The sequence below is a fragment of the Schistocerca nitens genome, chromosome 5 (assembly GCF_023898315.1).
Source record: "Schistocerca nitens isolate TAMUIC-IGC-003100 chromosome 5, iqSchNite1.1, whole genome shotgun sequence".
In the NCBI taxonomy this organism is placed as follows: Eukaryota; Metazoa; Arthropoda; class Insecta; order Orthoptera; family Acrididae; genus Schistocerca; species Schistocerca nitens.
In genome coordinates, this window is record NC_064618.1 from 870166137 (window position 1) to 870189866 (window position 23730).

The window sequence follows — 23730 nt, forward strand, 5'->3', positions numbered from 1 at the left end:
TTATCCACCACAGTGCTGGAGTGCAGAACTTTATATAATTTGTTTTGCTCGCGGTGGAGGCCTCATGCAACTAAGGTGGTATTTTCAGCAGCCGCAGCAAACATGCCTGGAGTGAAGACAATCCCCACGCCACCCACATCGGTGGCCACCAGTAACGATTCTCTGTCAACGTAAGGGCGGGCGTTGTCCGAGATCACCTAGCAGTACGTTATTTGCTGCCTCCCCAGTTGAGCGGTCCACATTACCTGGTGTCCCTGTGAGGTAAGCTGCCATATTCTTGGACACTGTAACCCTTGTCGTCCACGAAAGGATGTGTTTTCAACACGATGGTGCACCACTTTGACGTTAATGTCTGCAAGCAAGTGAACAACACGTACCTCACCGTCTGATTGGAAGGGCGGGTGGCCAGCACGATCACCGGATATCACACTTCTGGACTTCTCCCTCTAGCGTTACGTCGAGACGTTGGTGTATGAAACGTCCGTAGAAACGGATGAAGACTTGCTTACCAGTGTGAAAGCTGCCTGCCTCCTGGTACAACAGACACCTAGGATCTCTGAGAGAGTGCAGCGAAACTTAATGCGCCATTGCCACGCATGCATTGAGACTGGCGGCAATCACTCTGAAAAATTACCATGAGCTGTGTTGTTGTTATGCGATGTACGCTGTGTATGCCCATAACACAATAAATATGCATTTCCGATGATGGGCTTCCTTTCTCAATGCAGTCTGTTGTCAACCCACAATCACCTGTTTCAGTTTAACCCAAAAGGTCTGGGACACCAGGTATGAGACTCAGAAATGAAATCAGCGGTGAGTGCAGGGACCTAGAGCCAAAATGGCTACAGGAAAAATGAGAAGTAATCCATAAAAAGATCTGTTAAATGATGATCAGATAGGCCTTAGGATTGGTAAAGGGCCCTGAGAGGCAGTCTGACTTGATAATCAAAAGAAACAATGGCTGCAGTGGTATTAGGTTATCTAGACAAAAGATTGTGAAGGGACAGAAGGAAGACGTGATAAGTGAAGAAAACTTCACAAACCAACATTGCTGAAAAAGTATTTTATTGGATAACTGATTCCGACAGAGCCATGTTTTCGCATTACATCAGCAAGACGAAGAGGAAAAATTGATAAGAAAACGTTTACAATCATGATATTAGAACTTGATAAAGTGTCTCACATACATAAAATCATAACTTGTGGAATTATGACATACCTTATGCTATAACGTTTTTACATCATACTGTCCATCGGTGTTGCAAGTCGCTTCACCCTGCAAAAAAAATGGTTCAAATGGCTCTGAGCACTATGGGACTCAATATCTTAGGTCATAAGTCCCCTAGAACTTAGAACTACTTAAGCCTAACTAACCTAAGGACATCACACGGACCCATGCCCGAGGCAGGATTCGAACCTGCGACCGTAGCAGTCCCGCGGTTTCGGACTGCAGCGCCAGAACCGCACGGCCACCGCGGCCGGCTTCACCCTGCATATGCATTTCCCATTACCATGAAGATCACTATACTTCAACGTGTCAAATGTAAAGCTATCATATACATACATAAGTATACTGCGCCAGTTACAAGTGTTCATGTTTAGCCGCGCGGGGTAGCCGTGCGGTCTATGGCGCCTTGCCACGGTTCGCGCGGTTCCCCCCGTCGGAGGTTCGAGTCCTCCCTCGGCCTGGATGTGTGTGTTGTCCTTAGCATAAGTTAGTTTAAGTTAGGTTAAGTAGTGGGTAAGCCTAGGGACCCATCAGTTCAGCAGTTTGGCACCATAGAAATCATTACAAATTTCCAATTGTTCATGTTCACCATCAGCTGGCAAACGACAAAAAAGTGGTGTAAACACGACGACAACCACCAGGTGGTATTGTGTGGCTGATTGGATTATCATCTTATATACATCACAATATACAGATATAATATTCCGCATAATTGGTGAAACATTATGAGGGACTATTTTCGTTTAAATTTTTATAAGTCCAGCTCAGAGAAGTATAGAAATTTTATGTATAATTAACATATGTACCTTTGATAAATTTGTAGGATAAAATATGCTTGTCTTATGTTGGAGAGCTATAACTAAGCTCGCAATATGCTAAACGTAGACAAGAATTTAATGTCAGTTTCCTCTTTTACGTTTATCATTTACATCTGAATGTCCATAGTCACGCTTCCAATTTTTCAACATAGTGTCTAGACAATATATTTTTTATTCTTGTTTATTTTTTAAAAATCACAGTTATAACTCCATTTTGTTTGATAAGACATATCATCACGCACGTTGGTCCACTCACATCCCCATTCAGTATCTAGACACTGGGCAACATACGTGATGTGCAGGCTTACAATTATTAAACAATATGAAAAAAAACGTAAATTAGTTACAAGCTATGACGTGCACACACTATAGTTAACATATAATCGTCACTACAGATATTCGAATTTAGGCAATGATATGTTCCATATGCCTGCTATCATTGGCGATCATATGGCCCAGACGAAAAGCGAAATTCTGCATGGCCCGCTGAAGAGTCGGAACATCGATGCTGTCGATGACCTCCTGAATGGCTGTTTTCGGATCAGCGATGGTTTTGGGGTTACTGCTGTACACCTTGTCTTTAACATAGCCCCGAAAAAAGGAGTCACATTTGTTCAGATCCGCGTATCCCAGAGCCTGGATGTTGCCCCAGAGTGCTCTCCTGCTTCGATGTCCTCGAGCTCCGTCTTGCACGAACCACATCTTGCCGAGATCAGGGTCACTGTGGATGATGGGGATGAGATTATCTTCCGGAACCTACACGTACCGTTCGGTAGTCACCGTGCCATCAAGGAACATCGTGACTGGACATTGCACAGCACACAGTCACCCATTGAGGGTGAGGAGACTTCTCGATCGCGAAATGTGCACTCTCAGGCCCCCAAATGCGGCAATTTCGCTTATTGACGAACCCATCCAAATGAAAGTGCGCTTCGTCTCTAAGCCATGCATACGAATTCCCATCATTCCCCGCGGCAAACTGTGCAGTATGAACGTCCTAACGCAAACCGTTCAGAAGTTATGACGATATGACGATTCTATTTCGTACAGTTCAAAAATTGTCACCCTGCAGATGAACGTCATAATTCCACAGTTACAATTATATGACGTTGTTATTTCTGTAATGGTGATATGTTTATAGTATTGTATGTACACTACTGTTTTTAAATAATAAAAAACATAAGTATATTGTATAGCCATTATCATGAAAAATTCGAAACATGACTATCAACATTCACATGTAAATTATAAACGAGACACTTAGTACACCAGAATATCGACATCCTACCTGAAGAATTTCTTTTTAAATTCTGTCAACATTTAGTATATTGTGAGTCTAGTTCATGTTTCCTAACATATGTCATATATATTTTATCCTACAACATTATCAAAGGTACATACATTAATTAGACATAAAGTTTCTGATTTCTCTGAGTTAGATTGTATAATAGTGAACATAAAAATGACCGTTAGTAAAGTATCACATACAGTAATGTGTATTGATGTATCTATGTTCTATGCTGTACACAAGATAACAATTCAGTCAACCGCCACAGTGCCACCTGGTTGACATACCTGGTGATCACTGTGTTTACGTCACTTCTCTGTCAGTCGCCAGCTTGTGATCAACATGAACAATTGTAATAGTTGCAATATAGTTATGTTTATGTCTGTACATTATACAAGCATAAGATAAGTAACAGTTCCATTGATTATGTAACAAGAGGCTTTATCAAGCTGTAATACCATGATTGTAAATATTTTCCTGTCAACTGTTCATTTTCTTGCAGATCCGATGACAGCCCAGCTCTGTAGAAACTGGTCATGCTTTCTTCAGCAGTCTTGGTTTGCGAAGTTTTCTTCAGTTATCACACACTGCAGTTTGCTCCCAGGCTGACCATGTCAGGAATATACGACGAAGTCAGTCCTTCAGGGGAATCAATTATTGGAGACACCATTGTTGATGGACACCTCAGTCACACTGACAGCAAAGGTGCGGCATACCTGTTTAGCGAGGCAATTTATCAGTCTGACAATAAAGCAGGGCTGTGGGTAATGTCCATCCTGTGCAATCTTTGGGCGCATAACGATTGTGACAAACGGAAACACACATCTACGATTTTTAGAAATACATTAAAGAAAAAAATAGTTAAACATTTTGAAAGATAAAAAGTGCCAAAAATGTAGTGTAAAACATTGTTTTAGAACTATATTGGATTAATAAATTGCTTTCACTTCAGTTACTTAAATTTTTTATTTATCCAAAGTTTTTAAAACGTAACAGACATTTGGATTAAAAATCGTAAATCTCGTCAGCTTTTGGAAAAGATTCTGAAAAAAAGGTTTTTTACATGAACAACGTAGAACTGAAATACACATCTTTCATCTGAAACTTTTCAGCGATTTCATAGTGTTTTTTAATTACTCTTACATCAGTTACATGTGATGAAGTGGTAGTTGTAAAGTGCATCTTCTGTTCTGCTGCTGCTGAAAGGGAACACGTCACTTAGGCACTTCACGAAACAGTTTAGAATTCCGTTATTCCTTGGATCACTGATGCGTTCGTACTGCGGTTCGATTTAATGTTCACAAATTGTAAAATGTTCAACAAACTGTACTGATACTCACTCACCAAACACACACACACACACACACACACACACACAATACCACAAATAGCATGTTTCATACCAATAATTGTCTCAAGCAAGATGAAGCCAAATACAAAACATTGTCTGTTGACTAGATACAGAGCTGATCATCACATTTGTCTCTCACAGCACCAACCAGAGTGAAACTGATAAGATAATCTTAGTATGTAACACAATACTGTTTAACACTCTGACAGAGTTCCATGAAAGCCAAAGCACCGGCATTATTATGTTGATTCTGCAGCAAGTACTCCAACAGATTCTGTCCTTTCCTCAAGAACAAAATTATTTAGCATTTTATCCTTACAGATAGGCAACATTTTGAAAGCCACCACAAAATACTATCTTCGCTTACACAGGGCTTTATTGATTTGAGCAAAAGTGTAATCTGTATAATATCATGAATGTTGGGAACAAACGTAGCCCTCGAAACGGAAATATTTTTTTCACTTTATGATCTATATAATTGATACAATACATCCTTTTGATACGAACACAGTTAAGTGTTAAGCAATGCGCAATATAGAGGTATGAGTCCATAACCTGCCTCTCCACTCTGACCTTATTCTTTCGTTTTTCAATGCATAATCTAAGAAGATTATAGTGGTCCTAATTCACAGCATCCGACTTGTGGCAATGGTTACAATATGGAAGTGCATCTGCTCCCCATCTCCTTTTATACTGGCGGTTCCACTTCTCATGATCTCCAGTGGTCGATTCCACATTACCGAAGGGTGCCCAAATACCTTTGACAAGACTGTGATAATACCCTGAAGATTTCTGCAAGGATAACCTACATCCCCCGGAAAGTGTCTTTATGTTGTTCTTGTTTCATTTCCTAAAAGGTTCTCAATAAGGAACAAGGGACTCTTCGACACGTCTCTCAATGCATACCAGAATGGTTCGATAATATTCACATTTGGAGAATATGGAAGTCATGGAGAATTTTTATTTTTATTATTTTTTTCATTCTCATCAAACCTGTAACAGATATACACGCCATGTGACTGGATACTCTCATCCTGGGTCACGCCATTCCATACAGGCAGCAATTATGCGTCTATGAACAAATTAGATCTCCTGAAATAGAACCATAGAGACACACATTGGACATACGTAAATAGAAGTTCAAATGTGTGTGAAATCTTATGGGACTTAACTGCTAAGGTCATCAGTCCCTAAGTTTACACACTACTTAACCTAAATTATCCTAAGGACAAACACACACACCCATGCCCGAAGGAGGACTCGAACCTCCGCTGGGACCAGCCGCACAGTCCATGACTGCAGCACCTCAGACAGCTCGGCTAATCCCGCGCGGCTAAATAGAAGTGACAGTATGAACTGATAATCTCCATCGTATTGCTTGATGACAAATCACGCCGCCGAGGACCTGCACTGCGCCACCTATTCATAAGGGCTAGGATATCAACAACAGGTTACTGTCGTCTCCTTGAAATTCTGAAGGTAGCAGGGGTAAAATACAGGGACGAAAAGGTTATATGCAACTAGTACAGAAACCAGACAGCAGTTATAAGAGTCGAGCGGGACGTGTTCTGGCGTAACCACAAACGCTGGAACGAAGATGCGGAACGCAAGACCAGAGTAGGCGGCGAGGCAACGGCGGCCAATGGTGAGCGGAATTGGACAGCGCCGCTCCAGGCGCGCACCCTGCAACAATTGCGTATAAACGCCGCTCCTGCTGGCCTCGGACGGGTCTGATCAGCAGCCAATCGTGTGTAAAGTGTCGCCTGAACAGTTCACATATGAAGGACTCTAAATTATATTGCAAGTCACCCCTCGTTTGCGACTACCATTTGCAATTCTCTAAAGTTAAATATTGTCAATGCTTTCTAGAAATAAAACTACTAATGTCACTTGTCTGAAATTGTTGTACAGCATTCCGAGAACGCTGCATCCTGTAGGCACCCTATTAGTGACGAGTGGGCAAGATCCCACAGCACGAAAGGGGAGCAGTGGTTGAGAAGGGAGTGTGACACAGTTATAATAGCCTACCCTCAATGATATTGAGTCAATACATTAAGAAAGTAGCAATCTTAATCAGCATTGTGACTAAGCGAACAGTTGCTTCAGGATGTTTGACCCTGTGTACCACTGTATACGTATCTGAAGTGTGTAACTAGACAAGCAGCGACAATACGGTAATTGTTTCCACTAATGTATCAAGTTGTGTGAATGCACTGCTGCGTGTCAGGTGTTTGGTCTCTTCTGACTAGTCCCTCGGTGTAATCCAGGTGTAGGGTTCTGGATGCATCTAGTCAAGTGGTAGCACATAAGGCCACACTGCTCTTGTACAAGTGTTTGCCCGGCCTACAGACGTGTTCCCAGAACCAGTCCAGCTGGCTGGTGCCTGCCCGGGCCCCACACGTGCCCCCCTATCCGGTCCAGGTAGTGTGCGACGCTGGGGAATGTGCTGGCCGCGCTGTCAGGCTGACGCTCAGAGCGCCCGCCCGGGCCCCAGGCTGTCCAGTCCAGACGGCGCGTCCCGTCGATGGACGTTTGGCTGGCACTACGAGTTCCCTTCTGGGCCCCAGACGTGCTCCTCTATCCAGTCCAGGTAGTGCGCCACGCTGGTGTACACCCCTGGCACGCTACCCCCACACGGGCTGGGCCCCAGGCTGGTGATCCCCACCACGGTGTACAAGCCGTCGCAATCCACCTGCAGTGGGCCTCCAGAATCGCCCTGCAAACATGCCAGAAAACCAGGGTTGTTAGCTTCCAATGTAGTAACACTGAAGGATTTAGAAGACATTACTCCATTAACACCTTCACCGAACATTGGAAAAGTATACTGAAGTATCCCCATGCCTGTGGGACATGATAATAAAAATTTCGTTCTCACATGAGCTTATTTCCGTTATTTACAATACAGAAAAAATCCATGCCTATAGTTGAAGAATGAGGTGATTGTACTTGAGGGTTATCAGATATGTTTAACTGAAACTTTTGAGGGGGAGATCTCAACACAGAATACATGAAAGGCGTGCACTTGCAGTTTCTAGCAATTTTTTTTGACACTGAGGAAGATTGAATCATTGGCACAAGAAAAGTAGGAGAATTATATCGACACATGGCACAGACAGTTTGATGTGCAGTTACCGTAGAAGAGTACACAAGAATCCTTCCAGAAGGACTAAACCATGAGAAGATTGTTGGCTTGTTCGATTGGCTCTGTCACATAGACAGCTGACAACAGTAGAAATCACGCTAAAAGTAACAGACCGATCGCCACGCTGAATCGTCGGGAACAGATCGATTGAACCTGGGTTCTGGTATACATTTTGTGTGCACCGTTTCCTGCTGACAGCTCACCTGTGTGAGAGAGATGTGCATGCTGTAGACTCCAGCGACTTGTGTCCCTTGTATTTGTCGTTCTCATATCCACGCCAACAAGTCTGTACATGAGTGGGTCAAAAGGCATAAGGAGGAGCAATAATCCAGATATATACCTGTCCAGCTTCTGGAATCATGGTATGGGGAGCTACTGGGTGTGCTAACAGGACTGATTTGTTAACTGTTGAAGGAAGGCTGAATACCCGTCCGTATGTAGCAAGACTGGTAAAACCTGTTGCTATATCGATCATGATTACAGTACCAAATGGCACATTCAGGCACACTAATGCAAGACCCCACAGTAAATTTCCCACCACAAATGTATTGAGGAATGAATCCCAGACTGATCTGCCCAGTCCCCTGATTGAATACCCTTAGAGAATGAAACTTGAAACTTACTGGCAGATTAAAACTGTGTGCCAGACCGAGACTCGAACTCGGGACCTTTGCCTCACGCGGGCAAGTGCTCTACCATCTGAGCTACCCAAGCACGAATCACGCCCCGTCCTCACAGCTTTACTTCGGCCAGTACCTCGTCTCCTGTCTTCCAAACATCCCCAAGGCTGTGGCTACGCTATGTCTCTGCAGTATCCTTTCTTTCAGGAGTGCTAGTTATACAAGTTTCGCAGTAGAGCTTCTAAAGTTTGGAAGGTAGGAGACGAGGTACTGGCAGAAGTAAAGCTGTGAGGACGGGGCGTCAATCGTGCTTGGGTAGCTCAGATGGTAGAGCACTTGCCCACGGGAGGCAAAGGTCCGGAGTTCGAGTTCCGGCACACAGTTTTAATCTGCCAGTAAGTTTCATACCAGCGCACACTCTGCTGCAGAATGAAAATCTCATTCTGGACCCTTAGAGAACGTCTGCGGTCGGACGTGGTAACGTTTACTTTGTTACCAGAATCCAACTAGTACGTGACGGCACGTGTTTCGGGTGTGCCAGTAAACTGCCTAGAACTTCGCCAACATAACTTTTGGAGGCTGCTTCCATGCCAAAACAAATACAATGAAATGTTTATAGCTGAGGTCAGAGACAACTCTTACTGATACTGACGATAGACATCGGTTCTAAACATTCGTTACGTGATGAATAGTCCACCCTCTTAGCTGAATGGCCAGCATATCTGATTGCCACACAACAGGCCTGGGTTCTACTCCTGGCCGGGTCGGATATTTCTCTGCGGGGGAACTGGGTGTTGTGTTGTCCTCATTAGCATTTCGTCGTCATCAACACGCCCAGTGTGGCGTCGACTCAAAAGACTTACAACTTTTCAAACTTTACCAGGTGGGCACTTCCAGCCGTCAGTGTCCTTGATCATTCTAAAGCTTGATAAATATTGTACTGGTGCTTCGTCGTATAATACTTCCCATTTCCGACAGAGTGTACGGCGAGGTGACTCAGATGCTAAAGGCACTCGCATCTGGAAGGACAAGGGTTAAAATTTACCTCCTGCGTTTTCTGCAGTTTCCTTAAAACCATGTCAGTGAAATGTATGGTAGTCCCTACATGAAGAGTACAGGCACCTACGTATTCTCTTCCTTTCCAGTGGGACTAACGCTCCGTCAATAATGTGTTTCAGTAACAGAAGTCAAGTGATTAAGTGCAATAATGTCAAGGAACAACATGCACATCTGGAGCGCGGAACTGTAATTCAGAGAAATTCCCAGAGAAAAAGAAACTTAAATGAGATTCCGTAGATGCATATCAGAAATTGAGTGAACATATGATTTACGAAGTAAAACTTTATATAAAGATGGAAGCAGGGAAAACTTTAATTATAAGTTCTAAAAGGTGATAGCAAAGATACCTGAGGAAGGAAATGTATGGTCTCGTTTCACATGTACAAAGTCTTAAGATTTTTTAAGCGTTTTCAGAAGAAGTTACCTAACGCGATGTTGTGAGGTAACGGGCGAGTCGTCGCGCCCTGAAAATATTCCAAGTTCGGAGGAAGCAGCGGCTGCCGCTCGGGTTCGGCAAGCCGCGGCCCGGCAGCAAACACGTGGCGGCGAACGTTAGCCGGACGAGAGGGGAGTAGGTAGCCCCAGCGCGTGGTCCAGCCGCGTGGCTGGGAATTGCGCTGTGACGAGGACGGTGCTCTGTGTCGGTGAAGGTGATTATGCGGGGAGTGCCAAAGGTGGCGGACTTTGTAAAACGTTAATAGCAGACATTTCACAGTTCGTATAGAAATTAATAGTAGGCAGAGGAATCATGATACCTCAAAAAGGAACATGCACATTACCGTTATTTGCATGACGATTCTGGTGGTGTAATCGGATTTTCAATACCTTTATTAGTTTAAAGTTTAGTGTCTGACGATACATTATACAAGTAACACCCAGCGACGATTTTCCAAAATCTATATTTTTCTTCCGATTTCGTCGATCTACGTGTTTTTAGAAAGCTATTAGTGTAAACCTAAATTGGTATGAATTACAGGCATGTAACTTGAATAGTACACGAGTTATTGGAGGTCAAAGTGGCCGATTACCATCGACCGAGCCAGGGCATAAGTACTGCACCCATTTCAAAATTATCATCAGTATTTAGCTTTAAGTTTAGAATAGATTCTTCCTTCAAAAGAGTCTGTTATACTCTTTCCTCCAAATAACAGGCGTTATTTTCCCTCGGTAACGATAGCCTTACTCACTATAAAATTTCATTAGGCACATACGATCACAGTCAGTTATATCGGAATCCAGTAGGCCGATTGGAGAGGGGACGTTACAAGTGGTCAATTCCGCTTTACACAGGGGTGTCCGGGTATTTTTGATAAGACTCTGTATGTATTCTGAAAACTGCTGCAGAGAAACTATTTCAGTTATTAAAGAGATTCCCCACGAAGAGCAAGGGACTCTTCAACGTTCCTCTCAATGCATACCAGAATGACTCGATAACACTCAAATTCGGCGAGCATGGAGGCCATGAAAGACGTTTTTATTTTATCTTATTCTCATCAAACCTCTCATTCTCATCAAACCTCTCGTTCTCATCAAACCCGTCTTCTACGCACATACGCGTAAGCTGGCGTACTCTCATCTTGGGTCACTGAGTCCCATACAGGCAACAATGACTGCGTCTTTGGACGAATGAAAAATGGCTCTGAGCACTATGCGACTTAACTTCTCAGGTCATCAGTCGCCTAGAACTTAGAACTAATTAAACCTAACTAACCTAAGGACATCACACACATCCATGCCCGAGGCAGGATTCGAACCTGCGACCGTAGCGGTCGCTCGGTTCCAGACTGCAGCGCCTAGAGCCGCACGGCCACTCCGGCCGGCCTTGGACGAATGAGACCAGCTACAATAGAGCGCAGAAGCACACATAACACCTACTTATATAGAACCGACCGTCTTAAAGACCGTTCTAAGGACACGGTGCGATGATATTCTTCATCGTGTTGTCTGATGACAAATCGTGCCACAGAGGATTTGCACTGCGCAACCTATTCGGATGGGCTACTATATGAACAACAGGTGACTACCGTCTCTTTTACATTCTTAGTGTAGGGGGGGGGGGGGGGGGTGAAATACGGGGACCGAAAAGTTGTATACATCTAGCACAGAAACCAAACGGCAGTTATAAGAGTCAGGGATAAGAAAGCGGAGGAGTCATCGAGCAGTGAGATAGGGTTGCAGCCTATGCCCGATGTTACTCAATCCGTACGTTGAACAAGTAGTAAAGGAAACCAAAGAAGGATTTGCAGAAAGAAATGAAGTTCAGCGAGAGAAAATAACTTTCAGTTTTGCCGGAGATTTTGTAATTCTGTCAGAGACAGCAAAGGACTTGTAAGAGTAGTTGAACGAAATGGACAGTGTCTCGAAAGTTATAATGTGAACATTAACAAAAGCAAAACTAGGGTAAGGGAATGTAGTCGAATTAACGGAGGCGATTAGCAAACGAGACAATAAATTTAGTAGATGAGTTTTACTATTTTGGCAGGAAAATAACTGATTATGGCTCAAGTAGAGAGGATATAAAATGCATGCTCGCTATGGCAGGAAAAGCCTTCCTGAAGAAGAGAAATTTGTTAACATAGGGTATATACTTAAGTGTCAGGAAGCCTTTTTGAAAGTATTCGTGTCGAGTGTAGCCATGTATGGAAGTTAAACATGGAAGATAAGCATCAGATTACCCTCCATTCAGAGGCTGTTACACGCAGCGACCGTTATTTTGACTTGTAAATAATAAGATTTCAGGTTTGGAATTTTTACTGGTAGATCTAGATTTCAGCTAGAAACTAGCCATTCTCAATGGACTATCATTTTTGGTCAACGCATGTAATGCCTGTTGGTTCGGCTTTGTCCACAGTTCAATGAACTGTACTCAAAGCCCGACCAACAGGCATTACATGAAACTTCCTGGCAGATTAAGACTGTGTGCTGGACCGAGACTCGAACTCGGGACCGGTCCGGCACACAGTTTTAATCTGCCAGGAAGTTTCATATCAGCGCACACTCCGCTGTAGAGTGAAAATTTCATTCCAGGCATTAGATGCATTGACCAAAAATGATAGTGCATTGAGAATGGCTAGTTTCTAGCTGAAATCTAGATATGCCAATAAAAATTCCAAAGGACGACTGATAGCTGAAATCTATTATTTACATGGAAGATAAACAGTTCAGACAAGAAGAGAATAGAACCTTTAGAAATGTGGTGCTACAGAAGAATGCTGAAGAATAGGTTGGTAGATCACATAACTAACGAGGAGGTACTGAAGAGAATGGGGGAGAAGAGGAATTTGTGGCACACCTTGAATAGAAGAAGGGATCGGTTGCTAGGATATACTCTGACATATCAAGAGCTCACGAATTTAGTGCTGGCGTGAAGTATGGAGGGTAAAAATTGTAGAGGGAGACAAAGATTGAATGCAGTAAGCAGATTCAGAAGGATGTCCTCTTTCAGAATACTGCTGCGCGGTGTGGGATCCTTAGCGGATATAAATGACGGAGTACATTGAAAAAGTTCAAAGAAGGGCAGCACATTTTGTATTATCGCGAAATATGGGAGAGAGTGTCACGAGAAATGATACAGGATTTCGGCTGTAAATCATTAAAAGGAAGGATTTTTCGTTGCGACGGAATCTTCTCACGAAATTCCAATCACCAACTTTCTCCTCCAAATGCGAAAATATTTTATTGACACCGACCTATAGAGGGAGGAACGATCACCACGATAAAATAAGGGAAATCAGAGCTTGTACGGAAAGATATAGGTGTTCATTCTTTCTGCGCGCTATACGAAAGTGGAATAATAGAGAATTATGAAGATGGTTCCAAAAAATCCCTCTGCCAGGCACTTAAATTGATTTGCAGAGTATCCATGTAGATGTAGATGTAGGTTGCACTAGTTATTTGGAGAAGAAGAGCCTTGCATAGGATGGGGTAGCACGGAGCCCTGCATCAAACCGGTCTTCGGATTGAAGACACAACAAGGACTTCTTTGTTAGACGTTTAGGGTCGATAGATTTGTAGCTACGGGACACGAAAAAGTGCGGGGAAGTCCATCTGCGTTAAGGAGGCAACAACACGGCAATGAAATGCATGGAACGCACGTAGAAAGGGACGGAGCAGGGTGACTCACTGGTTAGCACACTGAACTCGCATTCGGGAGGACGACGGTTCAAACCCGCGTCCGGTCATCCTCATTTAGGCTTTCCGCGATTTTCTTAAATCGCTTCAGCCAGTTTCCGGGATGGTTCCTTTGAAAGGGCACGACCTATTTCCTTCCCCCCGCCCTTCCCTAATCCGATGGGACAAATGACCTCGCTCAACCATCCACACCACATGGTAGTCGTCAGCCATCACTATTGATACCTCGGATCGAATACGAGGTTAAAATCTATATTGCCTCAGATGGTTGCTGGCTCTGATACTAAAGATATGGAGCGCTTAGACAGAGCTGTATGATAAATATCAATTAGAAAAAGCGCCACATGTGAATCTTGTAAACGCTGAGACCGGAACTACACAGCATTCAACGGCATCGACGAAGTGCTTCGCATAGTCACCTCCAGGCGACGTATTCTTTTCTATAGCATTATCATGTCCTAGTTCATGAACCACGGGCAACGTACGAGTGGCCAAGTAAGTGGTCCCGAGAGTCGGGATACCAGTTACTTTGGAATAAGGCTGGGCATCTCGGACATATTCTGAGTCGTGGTCACCTTTGTGCTCATACGGCAAAGACTACCAAATCCACCGGTTAGTCCCTCAACCGTTAGGGGTAAAACTCAATGGGACTCGGGGCAAGTAAGGCTAGCAACCTGATTTCCTAGTACTTTAAATATGATGCTGGCAACAATCACAGCAAAATGCCCCGGACCTTTGGAGGTGACGGAGTCCCACCTCTAACTGACAAACCAGGGACTCCTAAGATACGACTTGGCAAACAAATGGTAATGAGATGGGGAGCTATTAATATCAATGGGGGCTACTCTGGGAAGAAGGTAGAGCTGGCAGAGGCTGCAAGTAAGATGGGGCTGGACGTTTTAGCTGTTAGTGACATTCGGGTAAGCGGTGAGAAAGAAGAGTAAGTGGGAGAATACAAGGTCTACCTGTCAGGAGTCAAAGTAGGAATAGCACAATGGGGTGTAGGGCTTTACATCAGGAAAGAAATGGGACCCAGCGTAGTTGCAATAAGGTATGTAAACGAACGACTGATGTGGATACATTTGACAGTGTCTAGCAAGAAAATTAGGATTGTGTCAGCATATTCGCACTGTGAAGGGACAGATCAAGATAAGATGGATAGTTTTTATGACGCACTCAGTGATGTAGTTGTTAGAGTAAAGGACAAGGACAGTGTTCTGATTATGGGTGATTTTAATGCCAGGATTGGAAAGCGAACAGAAGGGTATGAAAAGGTTATGGGTAAATTTGGAGAGGATATGAAAGCCAACAGGAACGGGAAACAACTCTTGGACTTCTGTGTCAGTATGGGCTTAGTAATCACAAACTCCTTTTTTAAACATAAGAACATTCACCGGTATACTTGGGAAGGCAGGGGAACCAGATCTGTCATTGACTATATAGTAGCAGATCAGGAATTCAGGAAGGCTGTGAGGGACACACGTGTATTCAGGGGATTCTTTGATGACACTGATCATTATTTAATCTGCAGTGAAATTGGGATTGTGAGGCCGAAAGTGCAGGAGGTCAGGTCCATATGTAGGAGGATAAGAGTGGAGAAACTTCAGGATAAGGAAATCAGGCACAAGTACATAACAGCGATCTCAGAAAGGTACCAGTTAGTTGAATGTAATCAATTACAGTCATTGGAAAAGGAATGGACAAGGTACAGGGACACAGTACTAGAAGTGGCTAAAGAATGTTTTGGAACAGTAGTGTGTAAAAGTAGGATGAAGCAAACAGCTTGGTGGAATGACACAGTCAAGGCAGCCTGTAAAAGGAAAAAGAAGGCGTATCAAAAATGGCTACATACTAGAACTCAGGTAGACAGAGAAAGTTATGTTGAAGAAAGAAACAAAGCCAAACAGATAATTGCAGCATCCAAGAAGAAATCTTGGGAAGACTTTGGAAACAGGTTGGAGACTTTGGGTCAAGCTGCTGGAAAACCATTCTGGAGTGTAATCAGCAGTCTTCGAAAGGGAGGTAAGAAAGAAATGACAAGTATTTTGAACAGGTCAGGAAAACTGCTGGTGAATCCTGTGGATTCCTTGGGCAGATGGAGGGAATATTTTGAAGAGCTGCTCAATGTACGTGAAAATACGATCAGTAATGTTTCAGATTTCGAGGTACAATGGGATAGGAATGATGATGCAAATCGGATCACATTTGAGGAAGTGGAGAAAATGGTCAATAGATTGCAGTGCAATAAAGCAGCTGGGGTGGATGAAATTAAGTCGGAACTCATAAAATACAGTGGAATGTCAGGTCTTAAATGGCTACACAGGATAATTGAAATGGCCTGGGAGTCGGTACAGGTTCCATCAGACTGGACAAAAGCAGTAATCCCACCAATCTTTAAACATGGAAACAGAAAAGATTGTAACAACTACAGAGGTATCGCTTTAATCAGCGTTGTGGGTAAAATCTTCTCAGGTATTGTTGAAAGGAAAGTGCGAGTATTAGTTGAGAACCAATTGGATGAAAATCAGTGTGGGTTTAGGCCTCTTACAAGGGAACCTCCCCATCGCACCCCCCTCAGATTTAGTTATAAGTTGGCACAGGGATAGGCCATGAAAAACTGAACACAGATCAATCGAGAAAACAGGAAGAAGTTGTATGGAACTATGAAAAAATAAGCAAAATATACAAACTGAGTAGTTCGTGTGCAAGATAAGCCACATCAAGGAACGTCTACACTGAGGAGCACCGTCGTCCCGTGGTTACCGTGAGCAGCTACGGAACGGAAGGTCCTTGGTTCAATCCTCCCTCGAGTGAAAAATTTTAATTTTTTATTTTCAGACAATTATCAAAGTTCATGCACACAGACATGATCAACTTCGCTCTCCAAAATTCCAGGACATGTTCAGATTTGCTTGGACACATGCAGGATTTGACGGTCTACACACGGAAAAAACTTGAAAACGTTAAAAACGTATGTTTTGACAGAGCACAGGGAAAACTGTGCGACTGTGAAACTGTTGCATTCATTTGTTGCCGTTTATGTGACAAACTCTTATGTTTTCATCACTTTTTTGGGAGTGATTATCACATCCACAAGAAAACCTAAATCGGGCAAGGTAGAAGATTATTTTTACCCATTCGCCAAGTGTGCAGGTTAGGTGGGTCGACAACATATTCCTGTAATGTGACGCACATGCCGTCACCAGTGTCGTATAGAATATTTCAGACGTGTTTTCCTGTGGAGGAATCGGTTGACTTATGAATTTGCGATCAAATGTTTTCGGTTCCTATTGGAGAGGCGCGTCCTTTCGTCTATTAATCGCACGGTTTTGCGGTGCGGTCGCAAAACACAGACACTAAACTTATTACAGTGAACAGAGACGTCAATGAATGAACGGTCAGATCGTAGCTTTGCGAAAATAAAGTAAGTAAAATTTTTACTCGAGGGAGGGACTCGAACCAAGGACCTCTCGTCCCGCAGTTACTCACTCTAACCACGGGACAACGGCGCTCTTCAGCGTACATACTCCTTGTGTTGCATATCTTACACTTGGACTACTCAGTTTGTATATTTTGCTTATTTTTTCATAGTTCCACACAACTTCTTCCTGTTTTCTCGATTGATCTGTGTTCAGTTTTTCAAGGCCTATCCACTGTGTCAATTTATAACTAAATCTGAGGGGGGTGCGATGGGGAGGTTCCCTTGTTAGAGGTTGTCAGGACCAGATCTTTAGCTTACGGCAAATAATGGAGAAGTGTTATGAGTGGAACAGGGAATTGTATCTATGCTTTATAGATCTAGAAAAGGCATATGACCGGGTTCCTAGGAGGAAGTTATTGTCTGTTCTACGAGATTATGGAATAGGAGGCAAACTTTTGCAAGCAATTAAAGGTCTTTACATGGATAGTCAGGCAGCAGTTAGAGTTGACGGTAAATTGAGTTCATGGTACAGAGTAGTTTCAGGGGTGAGACAAGGCTGCAACCTGTCTCACTGTTATTCATATTATTTATGGATCATATGTTGAAAACAATAGACTGGCTGGGTGAGATTAAGATAAGTAAACACAAAATAAGCAGTCTTGCATATGCGCATGACTTAGTTGTGATGGCAGATTCGATTGAAAGTTTGCAAAGTAATATTTCAGAGCTAGACCAGAAATGTAAGGACTGTGGTATGAAGATTAGCATCTCCAAAACGAAAGTAATGTCAGTGGGAAAGAGATATAAACGGATTGAGTGCCAAACATGAGGAACAAAGTTAGAACAGGTGGACAGTTTCAAGTACTTAGGATGCATATTCTCACAGGATGGCAACATAGTGAAAGAACTGGAAGCGAGGTGTAGCAAAGCTAATGCAGTGAGCGCTCAGCTACGATCTACTTTCTTCTGCAAGAAGGAAGTCAGTACTAAGTTATCTGTGCACCGTTCAATCTTCCGACCAACTTTGTTGTATGGGAGAGAAAGCTGGGTGGATTCAGGTTACCTTATCAATAAGGTTACGGATATGAAAGTAGCTAAGATGATTGCAGGTACTAGTAGATGGGAACAATGGCAACAGCGTGTCCACAATGACGAAATCAAAGAAAAACTGGGAATGAACTCTATAGATGTAGCAGTCAGGGCGAACAGGCTTAGATAGTGGGGTCATGTTACACGTATGGGAGAAGCAAGGTTACCCAAGAGACTCATGGGTTCAGCAGTAGAGGGTAGGAGGAGTCGGGGTTGACCAAGGAGAAGGTACCGCCGGCCGAAGTGGCCGTGCGGTTAAAGGCGCTGCAGTCTGGAACCGCAAGACCGCTACGGTCGCAGGTTCGAATCCTGCCTAGGGCATGGATGTTTGTGATGTCCTTAGGTTAGTTAGGTTTAAGTAGTTCTAAGTTCTAGGGGACTAATGACCTCAGCAGTTGAGTCCCATAGTGCTCAGAGCCATTTGAACCATTTGAGAAGGTACCTGGATTCGGTTAAGAATGATTTTGAAGTAATAGGCTTAACATCAGAAGAGGCACCAATGTTAGCACTGAATAGGGGATCATGGAGGAATTTTATAAGGGGGACTATGCTCCAGACTGAACGCTGAAAGGCATAATCAAATGATGATGATGATGATGATGATGATATAAATCACATATGCCAGTACCTATTTTGTGTTCTTTTATACATATACACCGCGCAATACAATTAAAAGATCACTGTTATGATATTCCGCAATTGTCTCTATTCCAACGCATAAGTTTGATACTTGGCCAAAAGGTTCCTAAATCATGCCTCTGTAATTGTACAAAAGCGTGGCGCCTTGCGGAGCTAGCCATGGGCTCGACGGTGCTTCAGACAGCAGGGTGCCGACACATACGAAAGAAAGGCCAGAGCTCAGAAACTGTTGCGATGTGTAAGATGGGTTAATCATGTCACATTGGCGCCAAGTTTCAGAACTCCTCCCAGCGCCACCATGGACGTGTGTCACGATGAGGAGATCGACACACCTCCTTTCACAAATTTCGTCCTTTCTGTTGCCGCCTTTGCGATGGAGGTCAGAACCCCGACGTCCACCGTTGAAATCAAGCGGTATTCTTATGGGTGGCCGACGAAAACGTTTGAGAGTCACCACAGTTCACAACTGACACGAAAAAGACTCAAGAAGTGGCATAAAGGAGCGAAAATGAAACCACCCCTTCCCTCGGGTGTTGATTCCCCGCACATTTCGCGATCGAATAAGATATTCTGCAGTGCGGTGAGCAAGAGAACGGCGTCCTTGACAACATTGGACACTGCTGACACTTCTCTGACGATTCAACACTTCTGTAAAGACGTCGGGCGTTGCAACCCTACTGAACGAGATGTGACCCATTTGGAGTGTAGTGCGACCGAAATGTTTGTTCTGGTATACAGTGTGAAACCACTAAGGCCCGTTCAAAACGTCGAATGAAACATTATCAGAAGCAGCTAAGGTTTTTTTTATGATTCTTCAGCGTCCTGCGGGCCCGGTTTCGATTCCTGGCTGGGTCAGAGATTTTCTCCGCTCAGGGAATGGGTGTTGTATTGTGTTCCTAATCATTTCATCCCCATCCGGCCCGCAGATCTCCCAGTGTGGCGTCGAATGTAATAAGACCTGCACCAAGGCGACCGGACCTTCCCCGCAAGTGGCCTCCTGGCCAATGACGTCAAACCCCCATTTCCATTTCCATGATTCTTCAGCTATCGTTTTTGCGACCTCCTGTGGAGTGAGGGTGGCAACATTGATACGTATTTGTACAGAAAGTGGCAAAGGATCTCTCTAAGACCCCCGCCCCCCATTCGGCAACAACCACGGTGCCCCTTCGAAGGGGTTGCCTGTCTTTAAGCTTTAGAGAACCAACGGAGCGTCACTCAAGTGCATCGGTGTCAAAGAGATTGTACATGTACATTTTCAAAATGCTCAACAAATGTGCGAGGTGGCACGGAGGGTGTTGGTGAACGGGAAGACCTCATAGGGGCGCTTTGCCGTTTTATTGGTGCCTGTGTCAACGTCGCAACCCTCCGTGATCAAGCGACAGGAGAACGTGAAACAGGAGCTCTCAAAACGCAGAAGCACCCTTTGCTGTTCGGATCACGTTCAGATTTCGTCTAATGATTCTGAACGGTCCCTAGAGGTTCCACCCTGTATACCAGAGCAAAAGCGGCAGTCATTCTAAACTCCAGAATGGTCAGATCGCGTTCAGTGCGGTTACAGCAGCACAAAATTCATGCGGAAGCGTTGAACTGTCCACGGAGCGCCAGAAGTGCCGAACATTGTCAATAACATCAGCCCGTTGCTCATCATACTGCGAACTGCCATTTTCGACTTCTAAATGTCCCGGAACATACCGTAGACTTATATTGTTGACTTCAATCTGTTGTAGAATTATGAAACATGTTTTACGCTCAAGTTTTGCGATGTTTTTGGAGAACGAAAATCTCTTGTGTAAATGTAGACAACGACACTCAGGTTGACCATGTGTTCCTTGACTTCAGGAAGGCATTTGACACTCTCCCGCGTGGCTTTTAGTAAAAACGAATACGAGTCCAATGAGTATCGGACCAGATCTGCGACTCGATGCAAGACTTCCTTGCGGAAAGAACCCAACACACCCCTGTTAACAGAACAAAATCGATTGATGTATAGGTAATTTCAGGAGTACCACGAGAAAAAGAGACAGAAGCGTCATTGTTTACGATGAACATAAATTATGTAGCAGAAAGTGTCGGGAGTTCTTTAAGACTGTGTCGCAGATGACGAGGTTGTCTGTGAGAAAGCAGCAACGCCAGAAGACAGTGTCGACTTGCCGAATTACTTGCAGAAGACTGATGAACGGTGCGGGCTTTGGCAGTTGACCCTGAACGTAAATAAATACACTCAAGAGCCAAAAAAACTGGTACACCTACCTAACATCGTGTAGAGCCCCCGCGAGAACTCAGAACTGCCGCAACACGACGTGGCATGGACTCTACTAATGTCTGAAGTAGTGCTGGAGCGAACTGACACCATGAATCCTCCATCGCTGTCCATAAATCCGTAAGAGTACGAGGGGGTGGAGATCTCTTCTCAACAGCACCTTGCAAGGCATCCCAGATATACTCAATAATGTTCATGTCTGGGGAGACTGGAAGCAGCGGAAGTGTTCCTAGACCCACTCTGTTGCAATTCTAGACGTGTGGGGTGTCACATTGTCCTGCTGGAATTGACCAAGTCCGTCGGAGTGCACAATCAACATGAAGGGATTCAGGTGATCAGACAGGATGTTTACGTACATATCAGCTGTCAGACTAGCATCTAGACGTATCAGAGGTCCTATATCACTCAAACTGCACACGACCTACACCGTCCCACACCGTTACTGAGGTTCTAGGCGCTTCAGCCTACGGTCGCAGGTTCGAATCCTGCCTCGGGCATGGATGTGTGTGATGTCCTTAGGTTAGTTAGGTTTAAGTAGTTCTAAGTTCTAGGGGACTGGTGACCTCAGATGTTGAGTCCCATAGTGTTCAGAGCCATTTGAACCATTTTTGAACCGTTACTGAGCCTCTACCAGCATGAACAGTCCCCTGCTGACATTCAAGGTTCATGGATTCATGAGGTTGTCTCCAGACTCGTATACGTCCATCCGCTCCATACAGCTTGAGACGAGACTCGACCGACCAGGCAACATGTTTCCAGTCATCAACAGTCCAATTTCGGTGTTACCGGGCCCAGGCGAAGCGTAAAGTTTTGTGTCGTGTAGTCACCAAGGATACATGAGAGGACATTCGGCTCCAAAAGCCGATATCGATGATGTTTCGTTGAATGGTTCGAGCGCTGACTCTTGTTGATGGCCCAGCATTGAAATCTGCAGCAATTTGCGGAAGGGTTGCACTTCTGTCACGTTGAACCATTCTCTTCAGTCGTCGTTGGTCCCCTTCTTGCAGGACCTTTTCCGGCTGCAGCGACGTGTCGGATTTGATATTTTACAGGATTCCTGATATTCAAGGTACACTTGTGAAATGTTCGTATGGGAAAATCGCTTCTTCATTGCTACCTCGGAGATGCTGTGTCCCATCGTTCGTGCGCTGATTATAATACCACGTTCAAACTCACTTAAACCTTGATAACCTGCCACTGTAACAGCAGTAGCCGATCTAACAACTGCGCCAGACACTTGTTGTCTTATATAGGCGTTGCCGACCGCAGCGCCGTATTTTGCCTGTTTATGTATCTATGTATGTGAATACGCATGCCTGTACAAGTTTCTTTGGCGCTTCAGTGTATAAGACATTGCGCATACATAGAGAAATAAGTCTACTATTGTACAGTTACACTATTGATGACAGGTTGCTGAGAACAGGAGTAACTACCCAGAGCGACCTTAAGTGGAATGACAGACTGACATTTACAGAGTAATCTTAAAGAAATATAGCTCATTCACCAAGGACGTGCGTTACAAGGAGCTTGTTCGGCCGATTCATGAGTATTGTTCATCGGTCTGGGACCCTTACCAGGTAGAACTGACAGAAGCGATGAAGCGATAGAGAAGATCTAATGAAGAGATATGCGTTTCGTCAAAGGGATAGTTTAGTCGGTACGAGAGCGTTAGAGAGACTCTCAGCGACTGCAGCTGCTGACGTTACAAGAGAAGCGTTGTGCATCATGGAGAGGTTTGCTATCGAAATTTCGAGAGAGTACTTTTCAGGAACAGATGGACAACTGCGTCCCAGAAACATCTCGCGAAATGACTACGCCGAGAAAATTCGACAAATTAGCTGCAATACAGAGCTTACCAACAATGGTTCTTTCCACGCGTCATTCGCGAGTGGAACAGGAAAGGAAGGTGTCAGTTAGTGCCAGAAGTACCCTCCGCCAAACAACGCTATGTCGCTTGCGGAGTAGGATGTAGACGGAACCATCACCCCAAGGGAAGAAGTGGCTTCATTGAAGCCCTTTGTGCTACACCCTGAGCTCTTTTCGTGTCGATTCTGATCGGCGGTGTCGGTCGGTGTGGCCGAGCGGTTCTAAGCGCTTCAGTCTGTAACCGCGCGACCGCTACGGTCGCATGCCTCGGGCATGGATGTGTGTCATGTCCTTCGGTTAGTTAGGTTTAAGTAGTTCTAAGTTCTAGGGGACTGATGACCTCAGATGTTAAGTCCCATAGTGCTCAGACCCATTTGAACCATTTTTCTGATCGGCAGTGTCTCTGGAACTCTTTCCTCGGGTGCCCATTAGAATCCAGCGCGATTTCAAGGCTAGGCGTTCCTCCACCTCAGAGGCGTCAAAAGAAGGGGTGAGATGTGGGTAAGAGGGGTTGTGAGGGCTTCCCCATCATATCACAAGTCGACGGCGTGTTGGGCAGAATTGTGGTGAAATTTTGTGGCTGTGTGATATCGTTAACCCATGTTACTCCTCACATAAACTTCTGGGCTCTGGCCTTTTTTCACAAATTGTCGACACTTTTCTGTTTGAAGCGACGACCAGTGCGAGGGTGAAGTAGCAGGGCGCCGAGCATTTGCACCACACTCGGGAACGTTGTAGGCCCATCTGAGCCAAATTTAAAACTGATGCGCCGCAGTGGGAGACAGTTAGCAGTTTCGTAAGAGTGATTTTGTAATCGT

At 44.3% G+C, this 23730-nt stretch overlaps 1 protein-coding gene across 1 annotated transcript in view; it reads right to left on the reverse strand.

Moving 5' to 3' along the window:
• Window positions 1-6942: 6942 nt before the first annotated feature.
• Window positions 6943-23730, reverse strand: part of LOC126260783 (serine protease snake-like) — a 179477-nt gene continuing 162689 nt past the window's right edge. Inside the window, exon 8 of the mRNA XM_049958120.1 lies at window positions 6943-7401. Coding sequence (XP_049814077.1) covers window positions 7228-7401 — 174 coding nt within the window. The 3' untranslated portion in view covers window positions 6943-7227. The remainder of the gene's footprint in view (window positions 7402-23730) is intronic.